Source organism: Kogia breviceps, chromosome 1 (genome assembly GCF_026419965.1).
Source record: "Kogia breviceps isolate mKogBre1 chromosome 1, mKogBre1 haplotype 1, whole genome shotgun sequence".
NCBI lineage: Eukaryota > Metazoa > Chordata > Mammalia > Artiodactyla > Physeteridae > Kogia > Kogia breviceps.
This window is the reverse complement of record NC_081310.1, coordinates 190,600,775-190,615,721: the sequence shown is the minus strand read 5'-3', so window position 1 is coordinate 190,615,721 and position 14,947 is coordinate 190,600,775. Positions and strand designations below refer to the sequence as shown.

The 14,947-nt window shown below is 41.3% G+C and overlaps 1 protein-coding gene and 1 non-coding gene across 10 annotated transcripts in view; one reads left to right on the top strand and one right to left on the bottom strand.

Moving 5' to 3' along the window:
- Positions 1–14,947, top strand: part of DDI2 (DNA damage inducible 1 homolog 2) — a 43,630-nt gene that overhangs the window by 13,671 nt on the left and 15,012 nt on the right. For all 9 annotated transcript variants that reach the window (XM_067016874.1, XM_067016877.1, XM_067016899.1 and 6 more), the window contains 4 exons: positions 917–1,043; positions 4,180–4,307; positions 7,962–8,090; positions 12,873–12,976. In XM_067016874.1, coding sequence (XP_066872975.1) covers positions 917–1,043; positions 4,180–4,307; positions 7,962–8,090; positions 12,873–12,976 — 488 coding nt within the window. The remainder of the gene's footprint in view (positions 1–916; positions 1,044–4,179; positions 4,308–7,961; positions 8,091–12,872; positions 12,977–14,947) is intronic.
- LOC131746721 (U6 spliceosomal RNA) lies at positions 14,486–14,589 on the bottom strand. The gene has a single exon (XR_009332623.1). It is a non-coding gene; the product is annotated as a U6 spliceosomal RNA (small nuclear RNA).

Below are 14,947 nucleotides of genomic sequence, written 5' to 3'. Positions count from 1 at the left end.
TTTTACATTTATACATTTGAATGTACTCACATTTACGAAATAGCAAATAAAGGTGGTTCTTGTAACATACATCCATCTTATAGCAAGCAGCTTAGTATCCATCAGGTAATATAGACAAACAGTAGTTTGCTTATAATTTATCTGCTTTAAGGCAGAGTGTGCTGTAAAGGAAACAAAAGTAGAAGAGGAAAAGAGGGATAGTAGTGCTCTATTTTACTTCTAGGTAATAGGATAATAAGGGCAGTGGGGAGGGGAGGGGTAGCATCATTTATCTGCCACACTGATTGAAATTGAAAAGTCATCATCTCTGAGATGATGTCTGCAAATACATTATTTCTTTTTTTTATATATATAAATTTATTTGTTTGTTTCTGTTTTTGGCTATGTTGGGCCTTAGTTGCTGCACGTGGGCTTTCTCTAGTTGCGGCGAGCGGGGTTTGCTTTTCGTTGTGGTGCACGGGCTTCTTATTGTGGTGGCTTCTTTTGTTGCGGAGAACGGGCTCTAGGCGCGCGGGCGTCATCAGTTGTGGCACGTGGACTCAGTAGTTGTGGCTCGTGGGCTCTGGAGTGCAGGCTCAGTAGTTTTGGTGAGCGGGCTTAGCTGTTCCGTGGCATGTGGGATCTTCCTGGACCGGGGCTCGAACCCGTGTCCCTTGAATTGGCAGGCAGACTCTTAACCACTGCGCCACCAGGGAAGCCCCAGCAAATACATTATTTCTTTACATTAAATTTAGGTGAAGAAGTAGTCTTTTCTTCAGAGAATAGAAAGTAAACGTAATTGCTCGTTTTAAATGATTTTTAGCCATCCTTTTTGCATCTCTTACAGTTGTATTTTGAGAAATTGTTCAGTGTGGAAAAATACTAATAAAGAATGAAAATTTAATGGTTTTTAAGATTTTGCCCACTGTCCTTGCAGAGAAATTTTCTAGGGTCCTGGTGGAGCAGCAGCAGGACCGAGCCCGGAGAGAGCAAGAAAGGATTCGTCTCTTTTCTGCGGACCCTTTTGATCTTGAAGCTCAGGCAAAGATAGAAGAAGATATAAGGTAATGACTCCTTTGCCCAAAGAGCAAGATTTAGAGAATCTAGAGTTCCCAAACTCCAGGTGATCTTGTATTTTTTGGGCATCTGCTTTGAGGTAGATTCCTTATTTTGCATCTGAGGTAGTAGCTTCAGTCTTACAGTTTATTCCCTCCTCTTCCATTTTCCTTGCACTTTGATTCAACATTACAAAAATACAGCTGCCTAACTTAATGACTTTCTAAAATTTTGATAAAGACTCCCTGACTAGCCCACAGCACATTATTAAGGCAACTCCAGGTAGAGGACCCCAGGACAGAGCAGCAGCCCCCAGTTTGGTGAGACTGCTATAGGCTGGCTACTCAGACTGATTGAACTCTCTTTCCTTAGACAAAATGCATGAACCCTGATTAAATCCAGGGCTTGGACATGACTGAATTAGACAAAGAGGAACCTTATAGTCCTAAGTCCATTTTCCTTGCACAGTTCTTGTACTGGCCTCAGCAGATAGACTGACTGCAGGACTGGTTTCCAGCTCCAGATCCTCTAATGCTGTGGTTCTCACCTGGGGCAGCATTAAAGTCATATGAGAAGCTTTTAAAATGCGGGTGCTCAGGCCTTACTCCCAAATCTGATGAATCAGAATCTTAAGGGCTGGGGCTTCCCTGGTGGCGCAGTGGTTAAGAATCCGCCTGCCAATGCAAGGGACACAGGTTCAAGCCCTGGTCCGGGAAGATCCCACATGCCGCAGAGCAAATAAGCCCGTGCGCCACAACCACTGAAACCCGCACACCTAGAGCCCGTGCTCCACAACAAGGGAAGCCACCGCAATGAGAAGCCCTCGCACCGCAACCAAGAGTAGCCCCCACTCGCCACAACTAGAGAAAACCCACGTGCAGCAACGAGGACCCAACACAGCCATAGATAGATAGATAGATAGATAGATAGATAGATAGATAGATAGAGAGATAGATAGAAAGAATCTTAAGGGGTGGGGCCTAAGCAGGTACAAGGGTGCTAGTGCCAACCTCGGTCCCCTTGCTAGTCACGAGCAAGAAGCTGTTGCAGTCAGTCCCTTTGAATAAAAGAACAGTTGCTTTACCCCATCCCAGATTCGGTTTATTTACAGTTGTGAAGGCCTTAGTATAACTAAGAACAATAACTGTAAAGCTACTCCTTTTAGGGGCCTGATCATCATCTTTGGTTACTTAAATGAAGCCTAACTTGGTCATTATATTACACTGTTAACTTGGAAGTCAAATAAAGGGTTTCTTATTTCTCCGAGTACATTTGAAATCAGAGAAATGTAAATACGCCAGAATCAGTTGATAGCCCTAAGCCGTTCACTTGTGTTCTTGTCTGTATAGTGTTCCCATTAATTGTATTGGACACTAATAACTATCTTTGAGAAACGTCTCGCTAGTTAAATCTACGCAGATAAATGGGAAGATACTTGTGTTTTCTGAACTAGGCCACATTGCAGCTATAAGTGAGCCTGACATACTCTCAAGAACAGTTGCATTCAAGCCAGGAAGCAGGAGGGGTGGGTGGGGCAGTGGGGAGGCATCATAGCCAAACCGTGACACCGAGCTATTGGAAGAGAGGTGAAACGAGGCACATCCATAGAGCTCGTGTTTCTTCCCGGGGGTGAGGTAGGGGAACTAGGACAATGCATGTGTTCTTTTAAAGGAGAAAACCTTGTGCCTGTAAAGTGACATAGAGCCCGGGATAGCCAAAGTAACTGGTATTATTTCAGATGATTTTTTGCTGAAATGTATCTTGGTTGGAGTCAATGTAAGGTCAGAAGTGCACAACTAATTTTAGGTTATTTTTAAATGTAATAATGTGACCTGGGAGAAAAGCTGTGTAATTGTATAGAATGCCTATAGCAGTTTTATTTGATATGCTACACCAGTGATTACACAGGGTACATGTACACTGAGGTATATAGTAGCTTGCATATTTGCCAGGCTAAATTAAACAGCTTTACCTCTGACTTTCTGAGAAATTTAATATTTTATTATAGACTGGCCGATAAAACCATCAATACAGTTGAGCTAGAGTATTATTCCAGAAGGGACCGGCGCTACAGTTGAGAATAGAGGTCAGCAAACTTTTTCCATAAGGAGCCAGGTAGTGAATATTTTAGGCTTTGCCGGCCGTGCAGTCTCTGTCGGTGGCACTCAGTTCTGCCAGTGCTGTGTGAAAGCAGCTATGTGAACGGTGTGGATGTGTTCCCATAAACAAACAGTGGGCTGTAGTTTGCCAGCCTCTGGCTTACAGCTGTAATTCATCCCACCTTGGACCCTGTTCTGTAATTGTCTCAGTCTTCAGCAAAGTTGCCTGGCCCCAGCCCTAGTTTAAAATAACGTTTGTAGTGTTTGATAATATTTTTAGAAGAGTTGGGGAGGAAGACATGAGATGCTGGAGAAGGCTGGAACTCCGTTTTATGTGCTTTTCTCATGTAAGAATTAGAATACATTCAATTTTGAAGAAATGTTTTGATGGACCAGGTGAACTATGATACATATGTGTGTATGTAGTTTTCTAAGTGACAGCCAGGTAGTTAGATATTTTTGAGCATCTGCTCTTACCTTAGCATTGTGTACTAGATGCTTTATACCTCTCAGCGATCCTATGATAGAAATTATTGTTCTCGTTTTACAGATTAGAAACTAATCTGATTTTTTTACAGATCTGGAAATTAAGCAGCAGATGTAACACAAGCAGTTGAAACATCTGTGTATTATATTTGCAAACTATTTTTAATGCAGTGGACATAGGAAATGTACCCAGATACCCAGTAAATCCTCAGTTTAAATTGGAGCATTGATGGAATTCTAATATTCTACAGGATAAAAAGGGTTGTGACCCTTACTCTCCAGAAGTTTGTTTTCCTGTTTCTGAGCTTGTAAAGGGAACATAATTGTTTTTACATGAAGGTGATTTGTATGCCTTTAGATTTTCTGCCAATTATGTATCTCACTTCCTCCTACTAAATCACATATTTCAGGATAGAGCACCAGTTCCCATTTCCATGACTCAGCTGCTATAGTTGGAGCGAAAGATATGTACAGGTCTGTTTTTAATATTGTGACTTTGAAACAGATTGCTCTTCATGGAAGTAATGCTTTTAGTGTGCCTGGTTTTGGTTTGTTACAGGCAACAGAACATCGAGGAAAACATGACAATAGCTATGGAAGAGGCTCCGGAAAGTTTTGGCCAAGTAGTGATGCTTTATATTAACTGCAAAGTGAACGGACATCCTGTGAAAGCCTTTGTTGACTCAGGTGACGTCTCCATCTTTTGTGTCTCTGTCTCTACATCCAACGTTCTGACCTGACACAGGGAGAAGGGGAGACTGGTGTCCGTTAAAGATGGCAATAGTCCTTCGGACAGCTAACTGACAAGCCCAGGGGTTGTTGTTTCACTTGCCAGTCTTTTCTTTGTAATAGGTTTTTCTTTAATTATTTCTTAACCGGTTTTGTATTTTGTCTTCCTTTATCTTCCTGCCTCCCCTTATTTGGCCTCCTAATTTCTAGGAAGCCTCGGTAAGAAACGCGAGTAAGTGGGTGTCGAATAAGGAGCTGTGGGAAGGAGGTGTGTCGAGTAGAGGGTCAGACAGATGTTTCTGCTTGGCCTGTGTGCCAGCCCTTTACCAGGAGCTGTGAGGAGTATAAGGGCGTATGTGGGGCATGGTTCTTGCCCTTAAAGGAACTTAACAGCCAGGACAGGAGACCAGAGTTCCCCTCCCCACTTGAGCATTCAGATAATGCCTGTACAAACTGGCGCCTTCTCTCTCAGTAACAACACCTTGCTCTTTAGTAAGAGCACACAGAGCAGCACCCTGTGAGTGTGATTGACTGGTCTTGTGCCTTCGTTCTCGATATCTCTCTTGAGGCCGTGAGATAGAGTGAGTCCCTAGAGAAGTGAACAACCCCCGCTCCAGCAGGTTTTCTTCCACTCGTTCATCCACAAATACCTGAGCACACGCTAGGCTTCAGCTGTTAAAGACTTTGTGTCCTGAGATGCATATATTCCTGGGAGGAGTAAATCTGCTGATTATTTACTGTTGAGTGCTATGTGCAGGACCTTGTGCTGAGTGCTTGGGGGTAAGACTGGAGCTTCATAGGGCTCCTGTGAGTGAGAGAGAAATTCGTAAGAGACCCTGATATGACACTCGGCATTTATTGAGCCCTTACTATGTGCCAAGCGCCGTGCTAGGTGATTAGTATATCATCTTCAATTTTATTTAATCCTCAGACTATCCCTATGAGCTATGTTCTGTTATCCCTGTTTTACAGATGAGGAAACTTAGATATAGAGGGAGGGACGTCACTCTTCCAGGTATACAGAGTTCATGAGCAGTAGACTTTGGATTCAGCCCCAGATTTGCCTGAAGCCAGAACTCTTAACCACTGTGCAAAAGTCAGATGCATGTTGGATGAACATAAAGACCACATTCTCACGCTGACTGGGTTGCTGAGGCGTGGCTTCTCCAAAGAGAGGGCATTTGAACTGAGCTGTCTCCATGGGTAGAGGATTGGGACTTTGACCCGAGTCTTAAGAAAAGGCAGGAGAGCAGTGAAAGGGACCCTTCTCATCCTGGGTTTGCAGACTTTACACCAGTAACTAGCTTATGAGGACTAGAGTGAGGAAGGGAGGAAAAAAAGAATTGCCTTCCCACATTCCCTTTTCCTTCATCATTTCTGGGCCTTCTTGACTCTGACCTTCCTCAAATGCCAAGAGGTTTAAGTGCCCATAAAGTGTCAGTTATCTGTGGGTAATACGAACAGGAGGTGTTGGAATTGAATGAGAGGAGAGATCACTGGGAGAGGACAGTCAGCTGGGGAGGAGGTGGGTCTTGAGCTGGGCCTTAAAGCATAAGTAGAATTCAAAGAAAGTGAACGTAGAGGAAGGGGCACTCACTCTACGGGAGGGTCACAGTGAGTAAGAGACAAAGGAGACACATTCCTCTGGGTAAAGTGGAAGGTTTAAAGCAGTCAGGCTGTAAGGCTGGTACCTAAGGCTGTTTGGGCTGCCCTAACAACACCGTAAACCGGGTGGCTTAGAAACAACGCAGATTTATTTCTCGGTTCTGGAGGCTGAGAAGTCCAAGATCAAGATGCTGGCAGAGGGACTTCCCTGGCGGTCCAGCGGTTCAGACTCCACGCTTCCAATGCAGGTGCGGGTTTGATCCCTGGTGGGGGAGCTAAGATCCCACGTGCTGTGCAGCGCGGCCCAAAAAAGATGCTGGCAAGTTGGGTACCTGATTCCTAGTTCATAGATGAACATCTTCTCCCTGTTGTCCTCACGTGGTGGAAGGGGAGAGGGAGCTCTCTGGGGTCTCCTTTATAAAGGCACTAATCCCGTTCATGTGGGTTCTTTACTCATGACCTAATTAATCACCTTCCAAAGGCCCCACTTCCTAATATCACATTGGGAATTAGGTTTCAACCTGAATTTTGGAGGGACACAAACATTCAGTCTATAGCAGCTTGAAATAGTTGGACCAGGGTGAGGTGGGATCTGAGGCTGTGGTGATGGGGGTTTGAAGATCTTATAAAGAGTAGGAACCGGGCTTCCCTGGTGGCGCAGTGGTTGAGAGTCCGCCTGCCGATGCGAGGGACGCGGGTTCGTGCCCCGGTCCGGGAAGATCCCACATGACGCGGAGCGGCTGGGCCCGTGAGCCATGGCCGCTGAGCCTGCGCGTCCGGAGCCTGTGCTCCGCAATGGGAGAGGCCACAACAGTGAGAGGCCCGCGTACCGCAAAAAAAAAAAAAAAAAAAAGAGTAGGAACCTTTGAGGACCTTTGAGCAGGTTAATGGGGGATCTGAAGAAGGTGGTATTTTAAGCAGATTGAAGGCAGTGGCAGTTCTGGAATATTCTGTACACCTAAGGATCAGAACTATTTCCTTGCTTTAAACTGTATCCACAGAGAGGATTGGAAACCAGAGAAGTTGTCCACTAGCTAGAGGGATAGAGTGTGAGCCAGGTTGATCGCTATGGTTAGAAGAAGAAAGGTCAGAAACTGCCCAGAATTTATTAACAGGATTAGAACTGAGTTTGAGAGTTGGGAGAAGGCTGTAAGAAGAGGGGTCGAAAGTGAACAGTTGCCTGTGTTTTATGGTTGTAAGAAAAAAAATTCCATTGGCAAAGAGTGAAATCCCAAGTGAGAATTATTTGGAGAGAAAGAGTATTTATACCTATTGGCTTTGAGATAGACATTTCCAAACACAGGAATGTGGAACTAGATTGTGTGGGAGAGATTAGGACCCTAGATAAAGGTTAGAGAAGTGTCTGTCCTCTGCACAGGCTGACTCCATTTCTGTGGGTGAGTGTATGTGACCAGGAGAGAAAAGATTAGTGCCCTCTTCCTGATAGGAAAGAGGGTCTAATTGTTGGAGCAGAGAATGGAGAGTTCAGTTCTAGTTTTTTGAGAGACTGCATGATGTATTTTTTTAACTGGTAAATTAGAGTGTCCCATAGTTTGAAATAAAAATAACTTGGTTTAAAAAAAAAAAAGAAAGAAAAAAGTAAAAATAACTTGGTAAGATGTTTAGAGATATTCAGTGAAAACTGATCTGAGGGTGCAGTAGTGCTTAATTGAGTGTTTCCATCTGTAGACATAGTTTGACTTTTTGGAAATCCTTTCCACGTAGTTTTGCTTTCTGTTTTTAAAGTTTTAAAACATCATTTAATTATTACATTTAAACAGTGTTATTTCCCTCGATGTGAAGTTTCTACACTGTGATTCAGATTGCAGTGTAAAACTGAAAGTTGAACTAAGTGTAGCAGGAAGCCCGCTAGGTAGGAATAATTGTACACAGACAGAAGCTTGGGAGTATACTTGCTTTCTTCCCTGTTCTTAGTGCTGCATTTTTTTAATCTTCCCACACATGTGGATTTTGTCTTTGTTATCTGATGTTTCCCTCCACCTCCAGGTGCCCAGATGACCATTATGAGCCAAGCTTGTGCAGAAAGGTGTAATATAATGAGGCTGGTGGACCGTCGGTGGGCAGGGATCGCCAAAGGAGTGGGCACCCAGAAGATTATTGGAAGGGTACATCTAGGTGAGTGCAGGGCACTGGGAGTCTCTGTAGGGTAGTGGACTTAAAAAATTCCTTTTGGACAGGGACATCTGATCGAGCACGCCCAGCCCCTAGCAATTTTAAATCCTATAGTCTGTTAGAGTTATAATGTAACATCGTTTAGCTGGTTACAAAAAAAACACCAGTCCCCTGTGTACTTCTGTTTCCTGCTCTTTGGAGATAATCCCTTTCTACTATTTTAGCTGATTTCCTTTGGTGCTTACCTCCCTATTTCTAAGTAACATGTTTATAGTGCTATTTACTGACAGGACTATGTAAATACTGTTGAGAGCTGAGCCATCTAATTGAAAAAGATTATTTTTCCTTTCATGTCTAGTATTTTTTCTCGAAATTTTTGTCTCTTGTATGCGTGTGTCATTCGGTTTTTTGGTTGTTACTCATCATCCCTAAACACACCTAGTGTATAAATCTCCCTTATACATGTCATCCTAGTGAAGATGCTTCTTCCAGCCTGGACTGGTGGTTCAAGGCTGCTTCATAGCTGCTGTTTGGGAATCTGGCTCCTGAAGGGTGCCTTTCACTTCCGTCTTATGTTGAATGATATGAATCCCATACTTTTTTCTTTTTTTTTTTTTTTTTTTTGCACTCCTTGGTTTATTAGCATACATCTTCCAGTAACTTTCTGGGAAGAAGTGCACAGGAGTAAATTGAGTCCTTAAATATCAGAACACATCTTTTTTTCCAACATTCTACCCATCTGACTATGTTGGAAATCACTTTCTGTCAGTGTGGCTTTGGAGAAGCTGACCGCTATTCTGACACTGGATCTCCTATGTGTCAGATTTCGTTTCCCTTTCTGAAGCTTATAGATCTTCTCTTTGACCTCAGTGTTTTAAAATTTCACAATGATGTACGTGGGTGTAGTAGATCTCTTTTCATCTACTGTGCTAGATACCTTTCAGTCTGGAAAAATGGTTCTGATAATGATTTCCTCCCCTCTGCGATGTCTGTTATTCAGGTACGATAATCTACTGTCATGGACTTGTCCTCTAGTTTATTTTCTTTCTCTTTCTTTCATTGTGTTTTGGGAGGTTTTTCACGAGGTTTCCCCAACTTTGTCTTCTAACCTTTCTCTTCTGTTTGGTACAGTTTTCTTTCATGTTAGGTGGTTTTTCTCAAGTGTCTGGTGATGCTTGGCGTCTGCTCATATTTGAAGAGCGGGACACCAAAAGGCTATTTGGAAGATTAGTTGGGTGGGTAGCCATGCTGATTGTGGGTGATCTGGAAGTTGCGACGGAGAAAAAGGCTAGAGTCTCAGTAAGCTTCCGCTTAACCCCTCTAGTTTTCAGTTTGGTGCTTGTTGTTGTATGTCTGTCTTCCTTCATGCCCACCTCTCTTACTAGAGACTCTGTTTCACCCTCTTGAGAAAACAAACCTCTAGTCTCCTGTTGGGGTGAGGCAGTAGTCACCTGGCTGAGCAGGGTGCAGGAGAAGGAGCCCCAAGGTCCAGTTATGCCTCCATAGACCTTCAACCAGTGCTCCTGCTTTGGGCTCCACCCCTGTGTGCAGAGGCACTTGTTTCAGCCGGCTCATCAGCCTCTTGGGAGTTCTGTGATGTTGAAAAGGGTTGCTGCTTAGTTTTCCTTATTGTCATCTGCTTTCTAGTTCCAAAATTGTGTTTCAGTTATCTCTTCCATTAGTTTTGGCCTTAGTACTCTGTACATTGTAAAAGAAAAACAACTTTTTACTGTGGTTTTTTTTTAGGAGTAAGTTAAGTTAAATATATGTGTTCAGTCCTTCGTCTTTAATCAGAATTGTTCTTTTCTTTGTTTTTTTTCTTTCATTATCCATTTAATTAGCTGTTCATTGTAGAGAATTTTGAAAGTATAGAAATGTGAAAAGAAGCAAAAGTAATTCTTCTGGTGAGAATCAATCAGTAGTAGCATTTGGACATACCTCCTTCTGGCACTGTTTTCTTGTAAAAGGTGATCATATAATACTATATAGAATTTTTATACTTTGCTTTAAGAAAAAGTAAGATCATTTTCCAAATGCCATTATAAATTTCATAAGCATCACTTAAATAAATGCGTAGCATTCTGTTGTATGCGTTTAATGGTCAACCTTTGGGATATATTTTTCCCCCAATATTTTGTCATTGTAACATGGAAGTGCATTTTTGTGTAGTTTTGTGCAAACTGATTTTTTTTTTTCCTTAGTTAAAATTCCCATAGTGAACCTACTAAATCCAAGATTATGAATACCCTTTAAGGCTCTTGATATTGTTAACTGGTACCAATCTAGTTTCTCCAGCACTGATTGACCATTCACCTTAATTTCCTTATACAATCAAGTATTTTTAGTTTTATCCCTTTAATTTGCAGAAAAAAAGTGGTTTTTTACTGTAAATTACTTTTCTTTCATTGCAAGCAGTAGTTTTTCTACCTGTTTTCCTCTTCATATCTGTTTCATTTTTCCTGTTTTAATATATTTGTCTATTATTAGAAGTCTCCGTGTTTTCTATTATTGATTTCTATAGGATAAGGATAGTTTAAATACCTTACCTCTTATGTACTTTCTTACGCACAATAGGACTGAAATTGGGTAAGAGTACCACAAACCAGTCGCTTCAGAGTCTGAGTTCTTAGATTTCTCATGGTTTTTAATGAGAAGATACTAGGAGACAAAAAATACCAGTCCCTTGTGTCCTTCTTTTGGTTGCACAAGTTGTACCGTTTTGCAGCCTTGGCTGTGATAGGCATCAAGAAAACCTTACCACAATAAGGGTGGTCTAAGTACAGGCGAGCTACACCATGGATAGGAAGTTTCAGTATGTTGGAGGTGGTAGTTCTCCCACATTCGTCAACAGCGTCGTTGTAATACATTTAAAACCCCAATAAATTGTTTTGTTGGTGAGATTTGATGTGTTAAATTTTATGTAGGCCCTTTATGGCAGGAGTAGTCAAGATACTCTGGAATAACTTCCCCTTCCAGATAATATCAAGACCAAAGGACTAGAACAGAAACAGACCCATGCTTAACATGAACCTTGATAAATGAGAGGGGAAATCTTATGGAGCAGGGGGAAAGTTTTAGGAAATGTGCTAGGACAATTGGGTATCCATGTGGAAAAAAATGAATTGGAAATTGGACCCTGTCTCACATCACACACAAAAGTCAATTCAAGGTTGATTAAAGGCCTGGATGTGCAAGGCAAAGTCAGGCTTTTAGAAGAAAATATAGGAGAATGTCTTGTGTAGGGAAGGGGGTCTTTAAAAGATACAAAGGAAATTATTTGATAAATACAGCTGATTAAGATTAAGAACTTCTCATCAAACACATCTTAAAGTGAACAAACACAAACTAGGAAAGAACTTAGTAACACATATAACTAATAAAGGATTCATATTTAGAATATATATGTATTCTGTGTGTTTGTGTATCCTCCAAGTCAGTAAGAAAAACTGGTATATAAAAAATTGCAGAAACATTTGAACAAGCACTTTAAGAGGAAACTCAAATGGTTAATAAGTATGTGAAAAATTGCTTTATCTCATTAATCAGGGAAATGGAGAATTACTTGCCAGATTTTAAATCTAATAATATTGAGTGTTGGGAGAATGTGGAGCAATGGGAACTTTCCAAAAACCCCTGGAAACATTTTGGAAAATAATTCAGCATCAAGTAGAGCTGAGCTCATATCCCCTAGAGCCCTGTATGTTTTGAGAGTATACCTTAGAGAAACTCACGGCACACCAGGAGACAAGTGCAAGAATGCTCACGTTAGCATTGCTTACAACGGCAGAAACTGGAAGCAACCCAAAAGTCCCATAGCAGCAGAATGGATAAATAAATCAGTGGTAGTGTCTTAGACATTACAGTACTTACTCTTAGGGGTGGTATAAATGAAAGAAATATAGTCACGTGCACCCACAGGAATAAAATATCTCAAAATATCTTTTGGGTAGAAGAAGCAAGTCATAGTTCAAAACCACAAAACTAACCAAAATGTTGCTTAGAAATCATAGAAAAATGGTAAGAACTCTAAGAAAGGATGGGAATGATTAACATAAAAACCAAGATAGTTGGGAGGGTTGGAGGAGGCAAAGAATAAGCTATGATCAGTAGGACATACAGGAAACTTCTTAGTTCTGTAGGTGCATGGGTATTTGTTTTATTATGCTTTATACTATATATATATACAGTATATATATATATATGTATTTCATATACTTTTCTGCTCATAAGACATAGTTAATGACAAAGTCTTTTTTAAAAAAAAAAATCTTACATATGAAATAAGAGGAGTAATTGAGGAAAGAGGCAAGGCAGGAGACTTCAAGCAAAGAAACTTGGTTATAACAGGCAGTAATAAACAGTTTACTTCTTGGAGCTAATTTTAAAGGTTTAAAGTGTACTGATTTTATTTTCCTTGTAGAAAGCCTTTTGTAAGTGTACAGGAAGCAGGTGGTTGATATTGGAGGAATTGGTCTTGGTCTTTTTTTTCCCCTTTTTTCTTTTTAAATTCTTAAAGCCAGCTTTCCTCACCAGCTGAGCGTGTGTCATATATCAAGCCAGGTCTTGTGGGCCGTGTAGTTCTACCCAATCCACTTTATGAGCTGGTGCCTTCATTGCCTTTAAACCTGATTATCGGTCTTACTGGATTTTCATACTTAACTCACTTGTTTGCATGCTTTGGCTTGACTTTGACTGATTGCAGGAAGAAAGACACAGAATGATAGATACATTTCCAGACCTTCCCTGGAAAAATCAGTAACCTCTTCCTTTCTTCATGTGCTTTAGCTCAGGTTCAAATTGAAGGAGATTTCCTGGCATGTTCCTTCTCTATACTTGAGGAACAGCCCATGGACATGCTTTTGGGATTGGACATGCTGAAACGGCATCAGGTAATTAAGAGCTTCACTTTTTTCTTTTTTTGGCGGTACGCGGGCCTCTCACCGTTGTGGCCTCTCCCATGGCGGAGCGCAGGCTCCAGACGCGCAGGCTCAGCGTCCATGGCTCACGGGCCCAGCCGCTCCGCGGCATGTGGGATCTTCCTGAACCGGGGCACGAACCCGTGTCCCCTGCATCGGCAGGTGGACTCTCAACCACTGCGCCACCAAGGAAGCCCATTCACTTTCTTTTTGCATTGGCTTTTTGTGTGTTAAATGGTTATTCCATCATGGTTGTATATACTGGAAAACTAAGAAGCATGACTTCAAACCTGGAAAGGTCCTTAATTGGTGATGTTGTCATACAAGGTTTGAAATTCTGTATCAGTAGAAATATAACCTGTTTGTAAAATCTTTCTGAATCTGTTGAATCTTGCCATCTGTTTTGAGACTATAATGGACAATTTGGTTCCCTTGTGTAATTTTTAGTTTCTGATTAGAACTCAAGTAATTTTTTAAAAACAATTTTTTTAAAATATTTATTTATTTGGCTGCTCTGGGTCTTAGTTGTGGCCTGCGGGCGGGATCTTCGCTGCCAAGTGTGGGATCTTTTGATTGTGGCATGCAGGATCTGGTTCCCAGATCAGGGATTGAACCCAGGCCCCCTGCATTGGGAGTGCAGAGTCTTAACCACTGGACCACCAGGGAAGTGCCTCAAGTAATTTTTTCATGGGTTTGTAGGGAGACGTACATAATACACAATGATTTTACTGGGAGCCTAAGTTTAGTAAATCCTTAGTAGCTGGTCAAACAATACTTGGGGAGAAGAGCTTCGAGATTAAGGGAAAAGGTGTACATAAGATGTTGGGAATGGAAATGTTTATTTAGTACAGAGAGAATGATTTATAAATATTTTCATTTGCTGTGATTTTTATATTTCCATTCCAAAGCCTAATAATTTGTTTCAAGATAAACTTCACTCATTGAAGAAGCAGTTATTGTGCTCTTGGGTAGTAAAAGTTTTCCCAACAAGGTTTCATATCTAGTCAACATTTTTATGTCACTAATATTCTTTTTTTTCTTTTTTTTAAATTGGAGTATAGTTGATTTACAATGTTGTGTTAGTTTCAGCTGTCTACTCTTTTTTAGATTCTCTTCCCATGTAGGTCATTACAGAGTATTGAATAGAATTCCCTGTGCTATACAGTAGGTTCTTATTAGTTATCTGTCTTATTGATACATATATATATATATATATATAGTAGTGTGTATATGTTGATCCCAATCTCCCAGTTTATCCCTCCCACCCTTGGAAACCATGAGTTTGTTTTCTATGTCTGTGACTCAGATTCTGTTTTGTAAATAGGTTCATTTGTACCATTTTTTTTTTAGATTCCACACATACACAATATCATATATTTGTTTTTCTCTGTCTGACTTACTTCACTCAGTATGACAATCCTTAGGTCCATCCACATCACTGAAAATGGGAGTATTTCGTTCTTTTTTATGGCTGAGTAATATAAAAATATGGAACACTTCACGAATTTGCATTTCATCCTTGCGCAGGGGCCATGCTAATCTCTGCATCGTTCCAGTTTTAATATATGTGCTGCCTAAGCAAGCACACTAATGCTTTTTGGTTTTTTTTTTTGGTGGTACGCGGGCCTCTCACTGTTGTGGCCTCTCCCGTTGCAGAGCACAGGCTCTGGACGCGCAGGCTCAGCGGCCATGGCTCACAGGCCCAGCCGCTCCACGGCGTGTGGGATCTTCCCGGACCAGGGCATGAACCCGTGTCCCCTGCATCGGCAGGCGGATTCTCAACCACTGCGCCACCAGGGAAATCCCTAATACTCTTTTTAATATGTTTAATGTTAAATTTCTATTGAAATATATTGCATTGATATTCAAATCAAGGTGCATATTTTAAGTAGAAGGAATGAGCGAATGCACATGTAAATAAAACCTGATTTATTAACTTGTTGC